The sequence below is a fragment of the Callithrix jacchus genome, chromosome 10 (genome assembly GCF_049354715.1).
Source record: "Callithrix jacchus isolate 240 chromosome 10, calJac240_pri, whole genome shotgun sequence".
Classification (NCBI taxonomy): domain Eukaryota; kingdom Metazoa; phylum Chordata; class Mammalia; order Primates; family Cebidae; genus Callithrix; species Callithrix jacchus.
The window spans coordinates 14268524-14293968 of record NC_133511.1 but is presented as its reverse complement, the minus strand read 5'-3'; the positions used below and the strand labels follow the sequence as shown (position 1 = coordinate 14293968).

General features: G+C 39.0%; 2 protein-coding genes and 1 pseudogene across 3 annotated transcripts in view; 1 reads left to right on the top strand and 2 right to left on the bottom strand.

Moving 5' to 3' along the window:
- Positions 1 to 25445, bottom strand: part of NXPE2 (neurexophilin and PC-esterase domain family member 2) — a 225719-nt gene that overhangs the window by 53771 nt on the left and 146503 nt on the right. The gene's annotated exons all lie outside the window — the stretch shown is intronic.
- Positions 10309 to 25445, top strand: part of LOC118145704 (NXPE family member 4) — a 30199-nt gene continuing 15062 nt past the window's right edge. Inside the window, exons 1-2 of the mRNA XM_035264619.3 lie at positions 10309 to 10397; positions 11234 to 11339. Of these exons, the coding sequence (XP_035120510.3) occupies positions 11244 to 11339 (96 nt within the window). The 5' untranslated portion in view covers positions 10309 to 10397; positions 11234 to 11243. The remainder of the gene's footprint in view (positions 10398 to 11233; positions 11340 to 25445) is intronic.
- On the bottom strand, positions 10391 to 25270 carry LOC128929078 (histone deacetylase 1 pseudogene; annotated as a pseudogene).

Genomic DNA, 25445 nt, shown 5'->3' with positions numbered 1-25445 from the left:
CTTTTATGAAAGAACTCATTCTATCTTATATAAGTTGTTCTAGAAAATAAAGGGAAAACCCAAAATTCATTTTATAAAGCTTTACACCAAAGCTGATAAACACAGTCCAATAAAAGAAAATTACAGGCCCATTTAACTTGGGAATGTAGACATAAAAATCTTAAGTGAGACATTACCCAAATCTACAAACGTAGAAGGGAATACTGTAGTAGTGATATCCATTCAGGTAATGAGAATCAGTATAATTAGTGGTTTTATTTAATATTACTACTTCAACTTATGAGGGCTCAGGCTTGTTTACAAGGTTCATTCTGGACTTAGGGCACATTGCAAGAAGGTGCGCTTCAGGAAATGAGACCTAGCCATGGGTCACCTCTGCAGGTGTGCCATCGATGTCTCTTCTCCTTTCAGGGCACTTGGGCTGGTTTACAGCACTGATCATCTCCAACCTCATCCTTCTTATTTGTTAACTTTTTACTCAGCATGATATCATTTGCCTTGCTTCTATGAAGTTCATTTGCTCTGCTTTTTGTTTTTTGGATAAACATTGAGAATCACATATAGTCCTGCTTTGTAAGCATAGTCTTTAGCATAACGTGTATACTGGCTTAAAAAGAAAATTCTTTAATGAGAGAAGATAAAACTAATTATATTGTAATTAATAAAGAGAAAGTATCTTGGCAGGTTGTGTTCTCAAAATAATTTTTAATTATTGAGGTAATTGGGTCTATTTTAATGGTATTTGGTGGTGTTATACTAAAAATACTTGTTATTGTAATGCTGAGAATATGTTATATTTTCCCATTAAAATGAATAGCAACTATATTAGACTTATGAGAACTCACGTCTATAATTCAGATTTAAAAAAAAATACATTTCTCTAATAAGGTTAAGTGATCTTAACCTCCTGATGAAATGAGATTCATCTCAAGAATGCAAGAATGGCCAGGCTCAGTGGCTCAAGCCTGTAATACCAGCACTTTGGGAGGCCGAGGTGGGTGGATCACGAGGTCAAGAGATCGAGACCATCCTGGTCAACATGGTGAAACCCCGTCTCTATTAAAAATACAAAAATTAGCTGGGCATGGTGGCGTGTGCCTGTAATCCCAGCTACTCAGGAGGCTGAGGCAGGAGAATTGCCTGAACCCAGGAGGCGGACATTGCAGTGAGCCGAGATCGCGCCATTGCACTCCAGCCTGGGTAACGAGAGCGAAACTCTGTCTCAAAAAAAAAAAAAAAAGAATGCAAGAATGTTTTCACAGCAGAAAATGTATAAATGTAATTCATTGAAATATCACCTAGGGACTTAAGGATAAATATTAACACTTTTAAAAAATAGATATAGAAAAGAACTTGATTATTTATATTTATTTGTAATACAAATATAATATAAATATATATATGATATTTATGAAAAAAAAATTCTTGAGAAACTAGAAGTAGAATGGAGCCCTCATATTTTTAAAAGGCTATCTGCTAAAATTCCACAACAGTCATTGCACTTAACAGAGAAACTTTAGACATAGTTCTTCTAAGACATAAAAATGACAAAGATACCACCATTACCTCAGGTCAGCACATAAAAATGAGAAAACATATTAAGAAAAAAAGATGTTGATGAGAAGTCACAAATGGTCACTGTTTGCAGATCATATCATATCAGCATTTAACCTAGCAAAATCAAGAATTTTAATCTGAAATACTAACCAATAGATACAAATGCTGAGTCAAAGGCTATATACATATGTAATTTTACTAGATGTTGCCAAAATGTTCTCACAAAATGACTCTCATACCAGAAAGGTAGACGAGCCCCATTACACCAAATACTTACCAAAAAGTTATAATTTTTATACTCTCGAATTTGTCTCATCTAATAAACATGACGTGTCAGTGTAATTTGAATTTTCACTTATTTTATAACTAGAAACATTGAAATTTTTCACATATAATATTCAAATATCATTTTTTATAAAAGTCATTCAAATATCACTTTATATGAATTGTTTATTCACATCTTTTCCTCGTTTTTCTGTTGGGTTTCTTTCCCCTTACCTTGAAGGAGTTCTTTACTAACTTTGGACACAAACTCACTGTTGGTTTTATTAATCGGACATAGCTCATGCCTTGCATTTTTACTTTGTTTTAGAGTATCTTTTATTGCATTGAAATTCAAAATTTAATATAGTTAAATTTATGAACATTTTCTTCTATCATTTATGTTTCTGTTTTTGGTTTTGTCTTTCAGAAATCCTTTTATTCTCCAGAAAATACATTCTTTTACATTTTCTCCTGAAATTTTAAAGTTTGCCTTTCCACATTCAGATTAATCTACCTGGGATTTGCAGAGGCATGCATGATGTGATATAGGAAGTCTTTTGGGGGCTGGGTTTTCTTTTTATTTATTTATATATGAGATGGAGTCTCACTCTGTCACTCAGAATGAAGTGCAGTGGCATGATCTCGGCTCACTGCAGTGAACCCCACATGGGTTCAAGCAATTCTCCTACCTCAGACTCTGGTGTAACTGAGATTACAGGTACACACCATCATACCCGGCTAATTTTTGTATTTTTAGTAAAGATAGGGTTTCACCATTCTGGCCAGGCTGGTTTAGAACTCCTGACTTCAAGTAATCCATTGCCTCAACCTCCCAAAAAGTGCTAGGATTACATGCATGAGCCACCATGCCCAGCCTGACTTTTTTAAATAGTGTAAACATTTATTAAGTTGTTTATGATTTTTCATCAACATATAATGACAATTTCTGTTATTTATCAAGCTTTTTTAATAGATTGATTTCTGCACTTTTAATTCCATCTTTGTGCTCAATTTGTTTATAGCTGTGTAAATACTATATTGTCTTAATTACAATTGCTTTTTTTAAAAAAAAATTGATATCTGGCAGGGTGGGCTCCTTTATTTTCATCCTCTGCAGATTTAGTTACGTATTTTTGGCCCTTTTCTCTTTCATATAATATTTAGAATCGGCTTATAGAGATATGATAAAATTTTGGGGAGAATTGCCATCTTTATGATATTAGAACTTCCAATTCATAAACATGACATAATATTCCATTATTCATACCTTCTTTCATGTCCTTCAATATTTTGTATGTCCACAAAAATATTTTATATTTTATATTAATTTTAGATGTTTAAATGCAGTAGCAAACAGGATATTTTTCTATTACATTTTCGTTAAGTTATTAATACTGCTTAGAGCTGCAAGTGATAAAATTCAACACCTCTTCATGCTAAAACCTCTCAATAAACTATGTGTAGATGGAACGTTATCTCAAAATAATAAGAGCTACTTATGACAAACCCATAGCCAATATCATACTGAATGGGCAAAAGCTGGAAGCATTCCCTTTGAAAACTGGCACAAGACAAGGATGCCCCCTCTCCCACTCCTATTCAACATAGTATTGGAAGTTATGGCCAGGGCAATAAGGCAAGAGAAAGAAATAAAGGATATTCAAATAGGAAGAGAGGAAGTCAAACTGTCCATAAATAGGAAGAGAGAAAGTCAAATTGTCTGTTTTTAGATGCCATGATTGTATATTTACAAGACCCCATCATCTCAGCCCAAAATCTCCTTAAGCTGATAAGCAACTTCAGCAAAGTCTCAGGATACAAAATCAATGTATAAAAATGATAAGCATTCCTAGACACCAATAATAGACAAACAGAGAGCCAAAACATTAGTGAACTCCCATTCAAAATTGCTACAAAGAGAATAAAATACCTAGGAATACAACTTACACGGGATGTGAAGGACCTCTTCAAGGAGAACTACAAACCACTGCTCAAGGAAATGAGAGGACACAAACAAATGGGAAAACATTCCATGCTCATGGATGGGAAGAATCAATATTGTAAAAATGGCCATACTGCCCAAAGTAATTTATAGAGTCAATGCTATCCCCATCAAGCTACCATTGACTTTCTTCACAGAATTAGAAAAAAAAACTATTTTAAATTTCATATGGAACCAAAAAAGGGCCCATATAGCCAAACAAAAAGAGCAAAGCTGGAGGTATCACACTACCTGACTTCAAACTGTATTACAAGGCTACAGTAATCAAAACAGCATGGTACTGATACCAAAACAGATCTATAGACCAATAGAACAGAACAGACACCTCAGAAATAATCACACATCTACAACCATCTGATCTTTGACAAATTTGACAAAAACAAGCAATGGGGAAAGGATTTTCTATTTAATAAATGGTGTTGGGAAAACTGGCTAGTCATCTGCAGAAAACTGACACTGGACACCTTCCTTATACCTTATACAAAAATTAACTCAAGATGTATTAAAGACTTAAACATAAGACCTAAAACCACAAAAACCCTAGAAGAAAAGCTAGGCAATACCATTCAGGACATAGGCATGGGCAAAGACTTCATGACTAAAACATCAAAAGCAATGGCAACAAAAGCTAAAATAGACAAATGGTATTTAATAAAACTAAATAACTTCTTCACAACCAAAGAAACTGTCATCAGAGTGAACAAGCAACCTACAGAATGGGAGAAAATTTTTACAATCTATATATCTGACAAAAGGCTAATATCCAGAATCTACAAAGAACTTACACAATTTTACAAGAAAAAAACAACCTCATCAAAACATGGGCAAAGGATATGAACAGATACTTCTCAAAAGAAGACATATATGAGGCCAACAAACATTTGAAACAAAGCTCATTATCACTGGTCATTAGAGAAATGCAAATCAAAACCTCAATGAGATACCAACTCCTGCCAGTTAGAATGGCAATCATTAAAAAATCAGGAAACAACAGATGCTGGAGAGGATGTGGAGAAATAGGAATACTTTTACACTGTTGGTGGGAGTGTAAATTAGTTCAACTATTGTGGAAGACAGTGTGGTGACTCCTCAAGGATCTAGAACCAGAAATACCATTTGACCCAGCAAGCCCATCCCTGGATAACCCAAAGGATTATAAATCATTCTACTATAAAGACACATGCACATGTATGTTTATAGTAACACTGTTCACAATCCAAAAACTTAGAACCAACCCAAATGCCTATCAATGATAGACTGGATAAAGAAAATGTGGCACATATACATCATGGAATACTATGCAGCCACAAAAAGGGATGATTTAATGTCCTTTTCAGGGACATGGATGAAGCTGGAAACCCATCATTCTCAGCAAACTAACACAGGAACAGAAAACCAAACACCGCATGTTCTCAGTCATAAGTAGGAGTTGAACAATAAGAATACATGGACACAGGGAGGGGAACATGATATTCCAGGGCCCTTAGGAGGGTCGGGGACTAGGGGAGGGATAGCATTAGGAGAAATACCTAATGTATATGATGAGTTGGTGGGTGCAGCAAATCACCATGGCAGGTGTATACCAATGTAACAAACCTGCAGGTTCTGCATATGTATCCCAGAACTTAAAGCATAATACCAATAAAAATACCATCTGAGACAGAAATTTCACCCGTGGTTATATTGAAGAGAACTGCAAGGAGATAGTCTCATAATATTATACCCAAAAAAAGTATCTTTTTGCATCTGTTGAATCTCAAATGTCTTCTTTTTACATAATCTTTACAGCTCTGGAGTTCCATATGGTTCCCCACATGCTACAATAAAATGGATATCCATAATTTTCTTCCTGGGATAAACCTAATTTAACCATGATGGCTAGACAGATAGAATGAAATTTGCACCCTCAGGTTATAGATTGAAAAGACTTTTTAATTAAAAAAATAGAGTGCAAATTTCACTCTATTTTTAACCTATATTACTTAAATGTAGGTTAAGTAATGCATAAATGCATTAATGATTTTGAAATTAAAAAATATGAATTCACATTCTTTAACAATTAAATTTTAACCAGATGCAGTGGCTAACAAACAGCTACCATATACCCTGCACTCTTCTATTCTTCACATTATATCTCTATGCTACATTTATACTATGATACCAATGTATATATGTCGTATATATTACTTTGGTAACATACATACTATGGCACATTGTTACAATGAATGAGTCAATATTACCTTTAACTATACTTTATTGAGATTTCCATAGTTTTTCACCTAATGTTCCTTTTCTGTTCCAAGATCCAATATTATTTTTACTAGTCATGGCTTCTTAGGTTCTTTTGGTTCTCACAGTTTCTCAGACTTTCATCATTTTTGATGACTTAGTTTTGGAGTAGTGGTCAGGTATTTTATAAACAGTATCCTTCAATTGGGAATTGTCTGGTGTTTTTCTCATTGTTAGACTGGGTTTATGGGTTTCGGGGAGGAGGACCACAGAAGTAAAGTGCCATTGTCATCACATCATAGTAAGGGTACATATTACTATAATTTTCACTGCTGGTGTTGACCTTGATCTTCTAGCTGAGGTAGTGTTTGCCAGGCTCTCCCACTTTGGAAGTTACTCTTTCTCCTTTTCCATGCTGTAGTCTTTGGAATGAAGTAACTATGCATGGAATAATTACTTTTTTATTAGGGTTTTTAAATTTTCTTTTCTTATCAATTATGTTGTTATATACCACAAAAATATGTCCTCTGTGTCAAACTTTGCAAATGTGTTGGCATAAAGTTATTCTAGTGTTCTCTCATGAGAACACCAATTGTCAGATGTGTGCCCTTTTTTATTCCCAAAAAAATCTTTAAAATATCTTCCTGGTGTCTGGATTGGGAAAATGTGGCACATATACACCATGGAATATTATGCAGCAATCAGAAATGATGAGTTCGTGTCGTTTATAGGGACATGGATGAATCTGGAGAACATCATTCTCAGCAAACTGACACAAGAACAGAAAATGAAACACCGCATATTCTCACTCATAGGCGGGTGATGAAAAATGAGAACACATGGACACAGAGAGGGGAGTACTAAACACTGGGGTCTATAGGGGGAAAAGGGGAGGGCCAGTGGGAGGGGGAGGTGGGGAGGGATTGCCAGGGGAGAAATACCAAATGTGGGTGAAGGGGAGAAAGCAAACAAAACACACTGCCCTGTGTGTACCTATGCAACTGTATTGCATGCTCTGCACATGTACCCCAAAACCTAAAATGCAATAAAAAAAAAAAATCTTCCTGGTGTCAGATGTGATACACCCATTTTTATTCCCCAAATTAATTATTCTTTCCCCCTTGATCAAATTTACTGGAAAGTCGCTCACTTTCAGTTTTGCGCTGTGTTAGCTTTTTATTCTGTTGATCGTCTCTATTGTTTCTGCTTTACATCCTATCAGTATCTTTTCTATTTGTCATTTCCTGACTTCTACTTTTTCCAGATTACTGTACTATTCTCTTTCTATTCTTGACTTGGACACCTAGATCATTTAGTCTAATTTTCATTGCTATTTAACAGCTTCATGTACATTTATATATTTCCCTTTCAGTATAATTTGGTGGCATTCCCTAATGTTTGATATAAAGTATTTTCATTGTTATTCATTGTCAAATATTTTGCAATTTCATTGCAATTTACATTTAAATGATGAATTTGAAAGTTGCTGAGATTTCCTTTGTGACTCAGTATGTGGTCTATTTTTGGTTTTCATGTGCACTTGAAAATAAGATATTGACTCTCTACTTTTCATTGGTTTTTTTACCCTACCTTTCTGAGATTTTTATTAAATATAGATGTTGATATTATTATTTCTTTGCTGCATATTTTTAAACTTGTCTTTCATATTCTTTCAACTCTATATTCCTTCTCGATAATTTCTGAAAGAATTCCCACTTGGCACTGTGAGAAAAAGACCACCATCCTCTAGACCCCAGGATGGTAAATCCACTGGCAGCTTTCACTCATCACCTGAAAAAAACCAAAGGCACTGAACGTCAGCCCTTGAGAGCAGCTGCAGGGACTGAACCCTGCAAGACCACAGAGGCAGAGCTGCCCAAGTCCTTGGGAGCCCACCCCTTGCATTAGTGTGCCCTGGATGTGAGACATGGAGTCAAAGGAGATTATTTGGGAGCTTTGAGGTTTAATGACTGCTCTTCTGGGTTTGGAACTTGCATGAAGTCTGTAGCCCCTTTCTTTCTGCCAATTTCTCCCTTTTAGAATGTGAATATTTACCCAACACCTATAGTTCCATTGTATCTTGGAAGTAATTAACTTGATTTTGATTTTTTTTTATATATATACTTTACGTTCTGAAATACATGTGCAGATCTTGCAGGACTGTTGCATAGGTACACACATGCCACGGTTGTTTGCTGCCTCCATCCCCACCCCCGGTCACCTACATCAGGCATTTCTCTCAATGTTATCACTCCCCAACCTCCCTACCCCCCTACTATTTCTCCCCTAGCCCCCACCCCCCCAACAGACTCCAGTGTGTGCTGTTCCCCTCCCTGTGTCCATATGTTCTCATTGTTCAACACCCACCTATGAGTGAGAACATACAGTGTTTGGTTTTCTGTTCTTGTGTCAGTTTGCTCAGAATGGTAGTTTCCAGAACTTGATTTTGATTTTACAAGCTCATAGGTGGAAGGGACTTGCCTTGTCTCAAATGAGACTTTGGACTTTGGACTGTTGAGTTAATGCTGAAATTCACTAATATTTTGAGGGACTGTTGGGAAGGCATGATTGTATTTTGAAATGTGAGAACAATGATTGTAGTTTGAAATGCGAGAGTAGACTAATACATATTCCAAAACAATTGTAATTTATTTTGTGGCTCAAATTGTTGCAACTTTGGTGCTCTTTCAGGTTGGCTTCTCGGCTATTCTAACATGTCCCTCTATTTCTTAAAAGGCATTTCCTAGCACCACAAGATACTCCACGTTCATCCCATATCGCCCGACAAAGTGATGGAATCAATGAGCCACTTCTCCAAGAGATCCTGGCTCACTTTATTGGAGAATTAAGAAACTAAGGTCTAGGCACTAGGAGTCATTACTTTTAGGGCTTCTTCACGGACAGAACTTGAAAATATATGACTGTGTGTATGAAGCCAGATATATATACAAATGCATATTTATCCATCAAAAAACTCCGAATGCATACTGATAATTCTAATTCCAACTGAATAACACAAAGTTAATTTTAATATACCCATTACATTTTCTTGTTTATAATTTCTTTCTCCTAAAATATTTTCTATGTTTTTTTATAGAAAAAGTTTGTCCATCCCTGGTTTGTATCATTCAGATTTCAGATCACCGTTCATACATTTGAATTTAAGGATATATTGGCAGAAGTTTTCTATGTTCCATTTCTTTTTTTTCCTTCTATTCGGCTAATCAAATTTTTTTTATTTCATTTAATCTTCATTGTTGATTTATTATGTGTACCACTTTTTAAAAGAAATATTTAGTGGTTATACTAGAGTTACAATTTTAAAAAAATTAATCAGAGTCTACCTTCAAGTAATATTATCCCATGTCACACATGGGGTAAAGACTTCAAGATAGGAACTTTTCCAACTTCCTTCTTTTTATCCTTTGTGATTTTGTTGTTATACATATACACTATAAACACACAGTGTTAGAGATCAAAAGGGCAGGAATCTTGGATTCAGTCCTTTTTCAAAGTTCATCAGATGACCTGCACAAGTCATTTGAACTTTCTTCAGTGCTCTTGGTTCTTTAAGCTAAGTACATACATTATGCCTAACTCATAAGAAGATTCTAGGGCAGCAGAAATGAACTTTTGGAGGGAGCAACAGGCAGGCAGCTACTCCCTCCTGTGGGCACTGGTACAGCTGTCTGGGTGCCTGCTCTTTCCAGCACTGTTTTTAGCAAGAATACAAATCCAAGATGAATTCAAACCCATGACTATAAGCTGTCATTCTGTTAGTCTCAGATGCAATTAATATTATTGTCTTCCCTATGTTATATTTTAGGTTTTTTTGGTTCAATTCAGCAAATTGTATTGAAGCATACTATGAATGATATGCACTTGAACTGGTCTCGATAAAAAGGCTCAGATGAAAACTAGAAAGTTTGACTTTCCGTTGATGCTTATCTACTTTCAATCATTCAAAATTCTGGCTTCATTTATTCTTTTTCTCATCAGTTATTATTGTAACTTACTAGAATTAGACTCAAAAAGCTTCAGGATTCTGAAATCATAGAACTTACTATGCAGAGCACTTCATCTCTGCTTGAACTAATCACTATAGTTTATGATCCAGGCCCCTCCTTAAGGTGGAGCTGACATGCCTGAAACATCAGTCTTGGCTGAAACAAGCAGAAGCTTGTAAATCCATGCTAAAGGTAAACAGACTTCAACTTACATCTGCAATTTATTTTGGTACAGAGGAGAGGTATACCAGTATCACACTGGTGGCTTCAGAAGAAATCCTTAACACCTAACTTACCAGAGATTTTATGTGTGGGATTGAACAATCTGTAAACTAAAGGTATGAAAATATTTACAAAATTGGGAAGGGAAGGGGAAAGTGTAAAACTCATTTTTCAGTGTAGAAACATCTAATGCCCATGTATAAACTGGCAATTTGGAGCTAAAGGTACTTCTAGGGGTGGGTAAATTTTGAGGGATTGAAATTTTTAGAAGGGCAGCATTCAAACAATCTGATGTTAAAGTTAAAAGATCCATGTTAAAAGAAACTTGGAATTCCAGTGCAAAGACAGACGTTAAGATGAATCATACAGAAACACTGATAAAGCCTGACATTTTTTAAAAGTAAGAAGTATGAGTTTTTAAATAATTCTTTTCAAGCTTAAGAGGTACTAGAAAGCCTGCTAAAATGAAAACATATTCACAGATTGATATTAAGGAAACAGAAAAACAAATTTACATTCAACAGGCACTGTGATAACGTGGTTCTCAGTGCCAATATCTGCTGGAATATTTCGTGTCTACCCTTAAGTTTAAAGGAAGAGAACAGGGAACCTGATACGTGACAAAGAGTCTGGAGACTTCACCTAGACATGAGCAAGCTTGCATCCTTCAGGCTCTTAGCTGCTCTATTTCTTAGAGTTTACAGTGGGCTCCATGGAATATCTCTTCTGTAGAATGTATGAACTGATAGCTAAAAGAGAGCACCTGGGAGATACCAAGTACAACTGGGAGGCTGAAGGCTTACTTCTGGGAGTTATTTAACTGAAGCTAAAAAGTAATCATGAGCCAAAAAAATTTCAAATGTTTCCCGTGTTTTCTTGCTTTTCTGTTGTTTTGTTGTATGTTTTTGTGCTTGTCTCTTGTAGGATCCTAATTGTCTCTTGTCTCTTGTAGGATCCTAATCATGAAAATAAGTGTGATAAATTATAAGTTGCAATTGGCACTATTGTTTATATTAATCTCCTGGATCACTTTTACAGTTTTCTGGAACTCCACAAAGGTAGGAAACACTTCATTTATGTGGTTTTCAAAAGCTTATTTTTACTTGTTACCTCATCTGTTCTAGGAGAGGCTAAACTACAAGACTTACAGATTATAGGAGGGGAGTTTCAATAGCTTAGATACCAAACAACATACCTGATAATCATTAAGCAATATGTGAGAGGATAAGACTGTGTGTGTTCACACATACACATTCCTTCTTTGTCACACATAAATTCATTGCACCTATCTTCTTGCAATGCATAGCTCATCTTTTTACTTTCTTTAAGGGAATATCTGAAGAACAGAATATCTATATTTTAATTTTTAATGTTTGTGGGTATAAAGTAGGTATATGTTTTATGGGGTACATATTTTGATACAAGCATACAATGCACAGTAATCACATCAGGGTAAATGGGGTATTCATCTCCTCAAAAGTTTATCCTTTCTTTGTGCTACAAACAATACAATTATACTCTTAACTATTTTTAAATTATAAAATAAATTATTAGTGATTGTAGTTACCCTGATGTACTATCAAATACTGTATTTTATTCATTCTGTCTAATCATATTTTTGTACTCATTAACTAACCCTACTTCGCCTCCATGCCCCCATCATTCTAATCTCTAACTCCATGAGTTCAATTGGTTTAATTATTAAATTCCACAAATAAGAACATCTGAAGTCTGTCTTCTGTGCCTGGCTTATTTCACTTAACATCATGACCTCCAGTTCCACGCTTTTTGTGGTGCAAATAACAGAATCTTGTTCTTTTTATGACTGAATACTACTCCATTGTGTACGTATACCATATTTTCTTTATGTATTTGTCTGTGGATGGACACTTAGGTTGCTTACAAATCTTGGCTATTGTGAACAGTGCTGCAATAAACATGAGAGTGCAGATAGCTCTTGGATATACTAATTTCCTTTCTCTTGGGTATATACCTAGCAGTAGGATTGCTGGATCATAAGGTGGCTCTATTTTCAGTTTTTTAAGGAATCTCAAAACTGTTTTCCATAGTGGTTTTACTAATTACATTCCCACCAACAGTGTGCAAGGGTTCCCTTTTCTCCACATCCTTACTAGCATTTGTTCCTACTTGTCTTTCAGGCAAAAGCCATTTTAACAGGAGTGACATAACACTACATTTTAGTTTTGATTTGCATTTCTCTGTTGAGCACCTTTTCATATACCTGTTTGCCATTTGTATATCTTCTTCTGATAAGTGTCTGTTTAGATCTTTTGCCTATTTTTTAACTGGATTATTAATTTCTTTTTGCTATGGTGTTGGTTAAGTACGTTGTATATTCCGGATAGCAATCCCTTGTCAGAAGGATACTTGGCAAATATTTTCTCCCATTCTGTAGGTTGACTCTTCGCTTGATTACTTCCTTTGCTGTGAAGAAGTTTTTAGTTCTATATAATCCCATTTGTCTATCTTTGCTTTTGTTCTCTGTGTATTTGAGGTCTTATTCAAAAATCCTCTGGCTACATCAGTGCCCTGAACAGTATTCCCTACGTTTTCTTCTAGTATTTTCATACTTTGGGTTGTACATTTCAGTCTTTAATTCGTTTTTAACTGAGTTTTGTGTATGGTAAGAGATAAGGGTCTAATTTCATTATTTTGTATATGGTTATTCAGTTTCTCCAGCACCATTTATTTTAAATACTTTTCTTCCTCATTGTATGTGCTTAATGACTTTGTCAAAAATCCAGATGGCTATAAATATGTGGATTTACTTTTGGGGTCTCTATTCTGTTCCATTGGTGTATGTGACTTAATGCCAGTATAACACTGTTTCGTTTACTGTAACTTTGTAGTGTATTTTGAAGTCAGGTAATACAATGCCTTCAGCTTTGTTGTTTTTGCTCAGAATTGCTTTAGCTATTCTGGGTCTTCTTTGTTTCCATACAGATTTTAGGATCTTTTTTCTATTTCGAGAAGAATATTATTGGTATTTTGATTGGGTTTGCTTGAATTTGTAGACTGCTTTGGGTAGTCTGAACATTTTAATATTTGCTCTTCTAACCCATGAACATGGAATCTATTTCTATTTGTGTGTGGGTGTGTGTGAGTTTGTGTGAGTGTGTGTGTGTGTGTGAGTGTGTGTGTGTGTCTTCTCCAATTTCTTGCATCAACTTTTATAGTTTTCATTGTAAAGATCTTTCACCTCTTTAGATAAATTTTGATCTTTCACCTCTTTAGATAAATTTATTCCTAGGGTTTTATTATAGCTACTATAAATTAAATTGCTTTCTTGATTCTTTTTCAGGTTGTTTTGTATTGGTGTGTAGAAATGTTACTGATTTTATATGTTGATTTTGTATCCTGCAACTTTACTGACTTTTAAAAATCAGTTCTGACAGGTTTTCATTGAAGTCTTTGGGGTTTTCTAAATATATGATTATGTGGTCTGCAAACAGGGACAATTTAACTTCCTTCTTTCCAATTTGTATGCCCTTTATTTATTTCTCTAGCATAACTGCTCTGGCTAAGACTTCCAATACTATGTTGAATAAAAGTGGTGAAAATGGTCAACGCTGTCTTGTTCCAGATCTAAGAGGGCCTTCAACTTTTACACATTGAATGTAACGTTAGCAGTGGATTTGCTGTGCATGGTTTTGATTGTTTTGAGGCTCATTCCTTTTATACCTAATTTGTTGAGATTTTTTTATCTGAAGCAAAGTTGAATGTTATCAAATACCTTTTCTATTGAGACAGTTATATAATTTTTGTTCAATGAGAGGGGGCCACCTGACAAATGGAATTTCAAAAAAATTAAGGACATAATATACCCTGGACAATATCTCAGATACTCCTTGCAGCAAGGGCTGTTAGTCCAGATGTTTCCTGTTCAACCACAGATTTGTAGACCACTACTTTTAGGAAACAGGGATCTGGAATTCCATGAGGGGGCATGTTTGGAAAGCCCATGTGTTGTTCTTTACATTATAGTACTATGTATCAAGGTGGTTACTTAGAGCATGCCATTCCAATCAGGGCTTTCAATCAGTAAGAGAGGCTAGATTTTGAAAGTCCCCCCATAGGACTTGCAATCCTTTTAGATTACCCCTATTGCATTTTTTTCCCCAAGTCTCTGAGCTATTAGCAATCACAGTGTGATGCTACAATATTTGAGATCTCCCATGTATGGTCCTTCCTTACTGCTTTTAAAGCAGAGGAAGGCATTTGCTATTACCTGGTCAACTTTCCCCAGCCTGAGGGTGTGAAGTTTATCTTTGGGGGAGAGTGTTTCCTGGTACTAGGGGGCGGGGGGGAAGTGTTTTTCTGGGAGGAGTTAGTTGCACAGATGAAAGTGCTTCCATACTAATATGGTTTAGCTGTGTCTCCACCTAGATTTCATCTTGAATTCCCACATGTTGTGGGAGGGCCCTGGTAGGAGTTAATTGAATAACAAGGGCAGGTCTTTCCCATACTGTTCTCATGACAGTGATATAAGTCTCATGGGATCCGATGGTTTTAAAAACGGGAGTCTTCCTGCACAAGTTCTCTTCTCTCTCTTTGCCTGCTGCCATCCATGCAAGATGTGACTTGTTCCTCATTGCCTTCTGCCATGATTGTAATGCCATATGGAACTCTAAGTCCAATAAACCTCTTTCTTTTGTAAGTTTCCCAATCTCGGGTGTGTCTTTATCAGCAGTGTGAAAATGGATTAATATACAAACCATGTCCCATTGTGCCTGATAGGTCTTTAAGGGTCAAAGGTAAAGCTAACAAAGGGAATCCTAAGATGGTAAGTTCCAGGTAATCCAGACATTCCTTAGTGTTACCGAACTAACCAAGCCACTCAGGATAGACCTAGCAATTAGTCTTGTTGTATAAATGGGCCATGGCTGATAGTGTAGGAGTTAAGGGTGTGATGTTTCACTAAATCCAGTAAAAAGTCCTAGCAGGCTCAGTGATCATAAAATTCTTCATGTTCACTTCTTGTTGGTAACTATAATCTTTGCAAGTATGCATCAAGAAGAAGCTCCGATATTTGATGGCAAATCTTGAGAGGACAAGTAGAAATGACTGAATGTATCTGGTAGGGTAAAGGTGAGACTGAATAGGATGAGCAGCCCTTACTCATTTACTTATCTTTTATGATTTTTAGCTTAAGATCTCATATTTCTTCACATAAATATCCAGGACATTCCTCTGGGCTGTCAGGGGTTACTCTCTCAGCTTCCCAGGCTTTGACTTGAGTGTGATGTATCCAGGAGTTGTTACAGGTGACTTTTATCACTGAGAGGGTTGAGAGGAGAATGATGTAAAGTCCTTCCCAGCTTGCACTTAGGAAGAGAGAGAAAGAAGGGAGAGCTTTTACCAACACAAGATCTCCTGGGTTAAATAAAGGTGGTCCTATTTTCTTGGAGTTAGGCTTGGCTAGTTAATTCCTGTTGAAAGTGAGCCAGTGAGGTTACATGCTTAACCAATTTAGAGGTCTGTTGGTGTGATAAGAAATCATTGGTAAGAAAACTCCATCCATACAGCATCTCAAAAGGGCTCAGGGATAACATTGAAGGGATATCTCTACCTCAGAGGCCTTTTCTTTATGCCATACAAACGCTCCTACCCAGTTAGTGGAAATACATACCCATACCGAGTGGTATCACATGCTTTTCAACTTTGGCATGTGGGTAAAGTCTGTTTGCCAGTCCTCCCCAGGATAGTTTCCCATCCTTTAGGTTTGAGGAGGAAGGAGACACCCGTTGAGGGGATTATTTTTAAGACAGACTTCACCAGCATTAACAACCCGTTTGGCTGTTCTTAATAAATTCTCTCCTGAAAACAATCTCTGAGAGCACTGATAAGTTTCATTTCTTTCCCAAGTGAAAAGCTTGGTGCAGGATTTTAAGAACTTTCCATTGGCTGGAGGCTAGCAAGTAGGGTTTGCCATCCTCTAACTGTAGGGCTGGAAAGTATAGCCTCAAGAAATGGCCCATTCTATTTCTGCAGGGGAGTACCGAGGCTTGATTTCTCTTATGGAGCCTTTCCAGACTAGATGGTCTTCAAGTTGATGCCATGAGGCTCTCTTGACACTGACTTGGCTGCCTGATCTGCTAACTTGTTTCCTTAAATTATTTCATTTGTTCCCTTCTGATGTCCCTTACAATACATCACTGCTACCTCTCATTTCTTCTTCTCAGGAAGAAAAACTGAGGATAATAACCTGTTACTTTCCTGGTGGTATTTTACAGTAGATCCATTCGTGGTAAGAAAGTGTCTTTCCTTCCAAATGGTAGTATGAGCATGGAGAACTAAGAAAGCATACTTGGAGTCACTATAGATGTTAGCTACCTTTCCCTTGCTTAATTCAAGTGCTCTTGTAAGAGCTATCAGTTCAGAGTTGAGCACTTGTGCCTGGAGAGAGAGGTGCACTTTCAATACCATCATTCAGAGTAAATACTGACTATCCTGACTTTCGGACTTTTAGCTCTACAAAGCAACTGCCATCTGTGAAGATGGTCCAGTCTGGATTTTCTAGGGGAGTTTCCCTGAGATCCTCCCTGGCTGCATAGGTCTGGACCACAACTTGCTCACAGTCATGTTGAGTTTCCCCAGTTTTCTTGGGAAGGAAAGTGGCTGGGTTTACAAGAATCGGTTTTTAACTGAATTGCTGACCCTTCTAACAGCAGAGCCTGATATTTAAGAAGCCAGGTATCTGTTAGCCAAAGGTCTCCCATAAAATACAGCAATCCTGTTATATTATGTGGGGCATAAACAGTTAAGCCATTTTCCAGGGTTAATTTGGTGACCTCTGGTACCAGTAGGGCCAACATGACAATGCTCCGAGGCATGCTGGCCATCCTTTACCCACCAAACCAAGTTTCTTACTCAGGTAGCCCCCTGGCTGTTGAGCTGGTCCTCAGGTGTGAATTAAAATTCTGAGGCCCATTCCTTTCCTTTCTGATACATAAAGATTGAAGGCCCTCCATACCGGAGTGCTGAGGGCTTATACCTTAAGTAAGGCTTGCTTTAGCTGGCTAAAGACCTTTCGAGCTTCAGGTTTTCAGGTTAGGAGATGAGTTTTAGCCACTTGAGTTTCTTTTATGAAGTAGTATAGAGGGGTCAGGTGCGGTGGCTCACGCCTGTAATCCCAGCACTTTAGGAGGCCAAGGCGGGTGGATCACCTGAGGTTAGGAGTTAGAGACCAGCCTGGCCAATATGGTGAAACCCTGTCTCTACTAAAAATACAAAAATTAGCTGGGCATGGTGGCAGGCACCTGTAATCCCAGCTGCTTGGGAGGCTCGAGACAGGAGAATCACATGAACCCAGGAGGCAGAGGTTGCAGTGAGCCAAGATTGCACCACTGCACTCCAGCCTGGGCAACAAAGAGTGGAACTCAATCTCAAAAAAAAAAGGAAAGAAAGAAAGAAGTAGTATAGAGGATGATCTATCTCACCATACACAGGTAACCATAACCTTCGAAGTCCTGTAATGCCCCCAAAATCCTGTCAGTTGCTTGAGGGTTTTAGGGAGGGAGAAGGAAGAACTGGGCTTAATTCTTTCTTCTCCTAATGCTCTGGTCCCTTCAGACAGCAGTAAATGAAGGTACTTCACCAAGGTTTGCAAAGCTGGGCCTTAGATTTTGAAACCTTATATTTTCTGTTAGCTAAGAAATTAACAAGAGCTTTAGTGCCTTCCCAAGAGGTTTCCTCAGTTGGGCCACAGAGCAGTATATCATCCTCATATTGCAAGACCCTGAACTGAGTATGGGAAAACTCAGAGAGGTCCTTTGACCTGCCCAGACAAATGAGGGATTATCTCAAAATCCCTGAGGCAGCACCATCCATGTTAACTGGGCAGTCTGGCCAGAGGGCTCCTCAAAGGCAAACAGGTTGTGAGAGACGGCATGTAATGGTATGCGGAAAAAGTCATCTTTTATATCTAGGACTGTAAACCATTTAGTTCCCTCTGGTATTTGGGTTAGCAAGATATAGGTATGAGGTCCTACCAGATGGATTGGGACTATGGCCTCATTAATGAACCTCCATCCTGCATTAGGTTTTTCTGGTTCTAATATTGGGATGTTATAGGAGCTGTTACAGAGTTTAAGGAGGCCCTGTATCTTCAGATTATTAATAATGGCTTCTGGCTTTTTCCTAGCCTCTGGCTTTAGGGTATATTGCCTCTGATTAGGAATAAAAGTGGGATCCTGAAGATGGACCCAGACTGGCCTAGTGGTTATAGCTCAACCTATTCTTTTTTGAGTTGCCCACACTTCTGGGTTGACATTAGCTTCCACTGGAGGAGACAGAGTTTTTCCTGGAGCTATAAGTAAGCTGGCCCCCATGCCAGCTTGAATGTCTCTACCTAATAAAGGAGTGGGACTTTCAGGCATGATTAAAAAGGCATGTGTAAATAATAGGTCCCCCCAACTGTAACTAAGGGGTTGGAAAAAAAATCAGATTAGAGTTTTTTTGGGACATCTCTCATGGTCATGCTATGGGAAGTGGGGAGGCCTGGATTATAGAGGAGAAAAGAGAGGCTGGCTCCAGTGTCCAGAAGGAGGTCCACCTTCCTTCCTTCCTTCAGTTTCCAGAATTACTGGGCCTCCTGTTCTATAATGGCAGTTTCAGTCATTGGAGCCAGAAGCTTGAGCCCTGGGATCCATCAGTCCTGCTGGACCATCTCTGAGACTGGTTCTGAACCCAGTGACCTCCATCTCTGGGGGCAGTCCAATCACCAGTGGTCCCTACCACAGGCTAGAGGGGTCAAGGTGGCTTCTACTGGCTTCCTGAGGACTTCTTAAAGTGCTCTGACTTCCCATACCGATAGCAACTTCCCATACCTCCTGGTCTCTACTATAAAAGACTGAGGTGGCCCACCCTCAAGAGAGGTTCTCCAAAATGCTATCTAGCCCTATAGCCTGCTCCTGTAGTTTTCTTCTAATACCAGGAGCTGCCTATGTAGTAAACTTGTCATTTAGGATGAGCTGTCCCTCAACTGAATCAGGGGACAAGGAGGTGTGTTTTATTAGTGCCTTTTTAAGCCTTTCATAAAGGCTATGGGATTCTCATCTGGATTTTTGTCTACCATGGACAGTTTAGAGCAATCAAGAAGTTTGGCCCTAGTCCTTCTCAGGGCCCCCAATATGCACATTAAAAAAAAAAAAAGTGTTTCCTTTTCCATTCATCTGTGACGTCACTGGAGTTCTAATCAGGGTTGTAAAGAGATACTGCCACTCTTTCTATTGGGAACGATGGTTCCCCTATTTCTTCACTTTCCCTATTTTCTTTTTGGCCTGCTGTAGGAGACACATTGCTTGTCTTCGGATTTCTCTGTTGCCTGCATGGCTGACTGTTTCTCAGTTGAAGTTAGGGTTTGGCTTAGCAGCAGCAAAACATCCCTCCATGAGAGGTTAAATACCTGAGTTCTACATACCTATCAGGGTCATCAGAAAATTGAAATCTGGGTGGAGACACAGCTAAACCATATTAGTATGGAAGCACTTTCATCTGTGCAACTAACTCCTCCCAGAAAAACACTTCCCCGCCCCCCATACCAGGAAACACTCTCCCCCAAAGATAAACTTCACACCCTCAGGCTGGGGAAAGTTGACCAGGTAATAGCAAATGCCTTCCTCTGCTTTAAAAGCAGTAAGAGAAATTGGCCTAAGTTTCCCTTTATTTTCCTAAGATCCTGCAACGAGACGGGAACTCTAGTGATATCACCTCCACTGAGCATTTCCTGTAAGGGTAAGACTGAAGCTGGGGGAGTGGGGAGTTTTGGAGATGATGGAGCTGGAGGAACTGATGGCACAGTTGGAGGGGTCCCAGAATGGGAGGACATGAAGGGCCTGGACACTCAATAGCTGCCTCAGATAGTTCCCCTGGAAGTAGCTTCTCTAGTTTTGGGGAATCATTCCCTTTGGGCCCTCCTGATATGACTACTAAAAGAGCTAAGTCAATTGTGCAATGCTTGCAAAGTTCTAGGTTGTCTCACAGGGCAAAGAAAGCCTGTATATAAGGGGACTTCTGACCATTTTCCCTTCTGTCTACAGAAAAGATCTAATTGTTGGATAGTATTAAAATCAAGGCTTCCCTCTGCAAGCTAGGCTGTTCAAGATGGTAAGAAGCCCACACTCTTATGCAAAAGAAAATGAGCCACTTTTTGTACAGAGTCTCAGGGTCAAAGGAATCCCAGTGCTTCCAAATGTATTCCAGAGGAGTGCAGACCGAAGATAGTCTACTGTTCATCTAGAAAGAGAACCAAGAAAATAGGTGTCCCTTTAGTTGCCTTGCTTTCCTTTGGAGTGGCCCAGGGTAGAGGGGAAGACAGTGGAGGCATCCCCTCAACTGTTTCACCTCCTTGGCTCCCTGAGCCCTGGCATCCATTGAAGGCGCTACTCATGGATGCAGGCATAACCCTCGGCTATGGAACCAGAGGAATCAATAAATTGGGATTACTCACGCTCACCTTTGTGACTGTAGTCATCTGCTGGTAATTTCCCTTCAACTTCCTAGACCTGTGTGATCTGCATGACTCCTCAATAGATGGATCTTGAGAGAGACAACTTAACAGTTGCATTTGGGCAATGCCCTTTAATGGAGAGATTATGCAGGTTTGAGCTCTACAATTTGTTATTATGGCCTGCACTACAGTATTTATTCTTAGGCAGTGGCTCTGGTTAACTTCTGGAATTAAAATCCCCTTACTGTTCAAGTACCACTTTAATTGGAGGCACAATAGATGCCTTAAAAAAAAGTAGGAAACAAACTTAAAAGAAAGTGGGACAGTGTTGAGACTAAAATTTGGATTTGGGGGACATTTTTCTCCTCATTGTTGAAGGCAGAGTTTTCCTGTTCACAGGAGTATAAAGCCTGGTGTCCAGAAAGGGAGAACTGGGAAGCTAGAGTGTTTCAGCAAAGGGCCAACAATGTGCCTTATGGGATAGGGCTCTTATTCCACTAGGTGGTGATGTTGACCTTGAAATACCATGTGCTGTCCAGACCAATGGTAAAGAGAGAGATGTTCAGGAGGGTGGGAGGGAGGGGGGAGGCCCTCTGTGCCTAGAAAAGCACCAAAACGGCAATCCCCTGAGCTATATTCCCAGGTACTATGGCATTTCCTGATCTTGCCTAACAGGATTACTTCACTGAACTGTAAAAATCCTCACAGCATTGCACAGAGTGGCTAGAAGACATGGTCATTGTGGATAGGAAAGGAGAAAACTTGCAATAGATAAAGCTCGGAGATCCTGTTGCCATCACCCATCCGGCTGTTGGAGGCTGGAATTAGTTCAGAAGCCTTCAGGTAACACCAGGTGTCTCCCTGGACAGGAACCCTCAGTGCCTCTTGACCTCTTCCAGCCCCATAGGACAGCTAGGCTCTCTGTAAAAGGAAACCAATTCAAAACAAAGCCAACATTCCCACCATCCTAAGAACACTGGGAGATTAGCTAAGTTCTCCCTGGCAAGTGTGTCCCCTGTGTCTTGTAAGGCTGGAAGCCATGCTAAATGTTTTTAAACGTCTGACAGGGGCCCAGTATTTGGTTTGATTTTAAAATGGAAAGAGAAGGCCTTGAAATGAAAAGAAAGAGTTGAGGTCTGCTCCTATTCTCATCCTTCCAATGAATCTACCTCAGATCCCAGGTGGGCCCTCACAATGAAACGGCATTGTTCATCTGGGGTAATACCCTAGGTTCACAGTCTTATTCCAAGGAAATCAAGGATGTGGGCATCCAAGGAGTCAGGTTAAGAGATTTAATAGGCAAAAGAAAGAGAAAAGCTCTCTTCTGCAGAGAGAGGAGTCTGGAGTGGGTCTTCTGGTCCCTAGTGAAGTGCAGAATATTTTATAGATAAACTTGAGGAAGAGGTGTCTGATTTACCTAGGGCAAGAAAGACTGGCCAGACCAGGATGCCATTTGCATAGCACACAAAGAACTGGTTAGCACTAAGTGTACCATTTGCATAGCACACCAAGAAGCTGGCTGTCCCAATCTAATCTTTTATTATGCAGATAGTTCTCTACCTGACCAGCATCATGTTGCCTGCTTTCTTACAGTACATGTGGTGACAAAGAAAAGGGAAGACGAAGCCTCCATGTTGAACGTGCCTGGCCCTCAGGCAGCCCTTTCCTCTTGACACAGCTGCCAGCATTCACCCATCCAAGCTTCCAGCTTGCTTATCTATGTTTGCAGCTCAATTTTTCAGGCTTCACATTGTTAGAAAAGAAATGATGTGGTGGCTCCTTTCGGTTAAAAGGGAAGCCTTCCCAAGGACTTAATAATTCCTAAATAATTTCTTTCTAACTCTTGTTTCATTTCCTTTATATATTTCGGTCCTCTAAATGTTGAATGTATATATGTTATTTTCTCTCTTTTTTTTTTTTGAGACGGAGTTTCGCTCTTGTTACCCAGGCTGGAGTGCAATGGCGCGATCTCGGCTCACCGCAACCTCCGCCTCCTGGGTTCAGGCAATTCTTCTGCCTCAGCCTCCTGAGCAGCTGTGATTACAGGCACACGCCACCATGCCCAGCTAATTTTTTTTGTATTTTTAGTAGAGACAGGGTTTCAACATGTTGACCAGGATGGTCTCGATCTCTTGACCTCGTGATCCACCTGCCTCAGCCTCCCAAAGTGCTGGGATTACAGTGTGAGCCACCGCGCCCAGCCTGTTATTTTCTTTTGATGAACTGATCCCTTTATTATTATATAATGACCTTCTTTTTCTCTTTTTAGTTTTTGACTTAAAGTCTAATTTATCTGATATAAGTATAGTGACTCCTGCTCTCTTTCAGTTTCCACTTGCATGGAAAATCTTTTTTCCGTTACCTCACTTTCAGTCTATGTGTGTCCTTAAAGTTGAAGTGAATCTCTTGTAGACAGGATAGAGTTAGGTCTTGTTTTTTTATAATCTACTCAACAATTCTATGTCTTTGGGGTAGAGAGTATGGAAATATACCATCTTATTACAGAGTCTTACAAAAATAAAAATAGTATCTCAAAACTCCCCCAATTCTGCAGTTGGAGGATGGCAGGAAACTAGACTACCATCCTCCACCTGCAGAACTGGGAGAAGACAGACAGCAGGCAATGTGAGTTTTTGGCTCACTTTAGACCAATGAGAAGGTATGAGAATGAAACCAATCTAAAAATGGGCTGATGTTACCTTAGGAGCCTGAAAAGAACAGGGCATCCTTGAAGACCCAGGCACCCCTTCTAGAATGCACAATAAAGGCACCTTTCCAAAGCTACTAAGCAGGCACTTGGCATTTCAGGATTTTGTCTTATGCTTGCACAAAAGTATTCCTCTCACCCAGACCTAGCACCGTTTATGCTTCAGAGTTAAGACCTGGAGAGGGATGGGTGGCAAGGTAGCTCCTAGAAGAGTTCCCCCAGCACAGCTGCCCTGGGCTCAGGGTCTTGATTTCTGTCTAGTCCCTGGGGATATTTATATTTAATAAATTGTATATGGATACACAGAGAAACAGAAAACATAAAATCTGAGGGTTTGGGAGAGAAATGTTGGGAACTAGACAGGAAGCCAGAGCTGGAGAGGTTTCCTCAGGCCAGTTTGACCTCCTCCGTGACCTCTTTGACCTCTGGCTTCTCCTCCTTGGTTTTTCTGCTCTTCTGTGACTTCTTTCTTCATCTCTGAATCTCTCTTTTTCATCCTGTTTTAACCTCCTTGTATTTTGTGATCATGGGAGAGATCTTGAGGCCGCCCTCTCCCTCCTCATCAGAGCTGAAGAACTCTTCATCACAGGAAATTTATCTGTCTGAGAAACAGATGGAGATGAGCTTGTCAAGGTCTTCTTCAGTCTCATCGCCACCCTCTTCAGGGATGGCATCCTCAGGAATCACACACATTTGGACTGTAGATGGATGGGGCTGAATTACCAAGTTCTCAAACAGCCGTTGTTTGATCTTCTCAAGTAGTCATTAGTGTTCTGGTTAGTCATATTGGAAGGACTGATGTAGGGCTTGAAATATGATCCAAAGTATTCAAAGTAGTCATTTTATGAAGGCTCATTAGGGATCTCCATATCCAGAGCCATGACTATTTCTTATTTCCAGCACTGAGCAACATTATAAATGGTGTAAACACCTTCTGCCATCATCAGCATAGGCAGGTTGAAGCTCTTGACAAATTCCACACACTCGGCATGCCCTTTGATAGTCAGATAAAGCAATATAACTGATCTCTAGACAAGGCATCTAAGCCATGCTGTAAGACCATGACACTGGACAGAAACATCTCTATTACTTTGGACATTACCAGTTTGAAAATGTCGTCATAGGACTCATCATCAATCCCATCTAGGAGCAGGTAGTTAACAGCATAATATCTGCCTTTGCCAGCCCCAGTATCCCATAGGTCCCCATTTCCTGGGAAGTACTCTCCATATTTATGACAGGATGCAGTCCTGACCTGGCCTGTAATATAGAAGGCCTCTTCCATGCCATCATCCTGGTGAATATCAATGTCAACATGCAGCATCCTCTGGTGATATTTTAACAGTTCCAGAGTGGCCCAGATTGTATCATTGATATAACAGAAGGCAGATGCCTTGAACTTCTTTGCATCGTGCAGGCCCCCAGCCCAAGTTACAGCAATGTCCATCTGCTGCTTATTAAGTTTCACAGCACTTGCCACAGAGCCACCAGAAGACAAATGACAGAATTCAAACAGGCCATCAAATATTGGACAGTCCTCACTAACGTTGAATCTCTGCATCTGCTTGCTGTACTCAGACATGTAATCTGGACAGACGAACACAAAAATTTAATGTATTCATCACTGTGGTACTCGGTCATCTCCTCAGCATTGGCTTTGTGAGGGTGACGGGTTTCCTTTTTCAGTAGAAACCATAGTTGAGCAACAAACTGTGAGTTGTGTAGATTCAGTGAGGCTTTTTTGAGTGGGCCTGTCCATAACAGTAATTTCCAACATCACTGTCACAGTAGTAACAGACTTTCTGCAACCATCTTGCTCACCTCCTGTCCCTCTGTCCCCACTGCTGGTCAGTCTCCAGTCTATGTATTTTTATTGGATAATTTAAATAATATTGATACGAGTATGTAAATAAATATTCAAAATCATAATAAGTAAAAATGACTAGGAACAGGTTAATTTCATAGCATTTTATACTTCCTGTCATT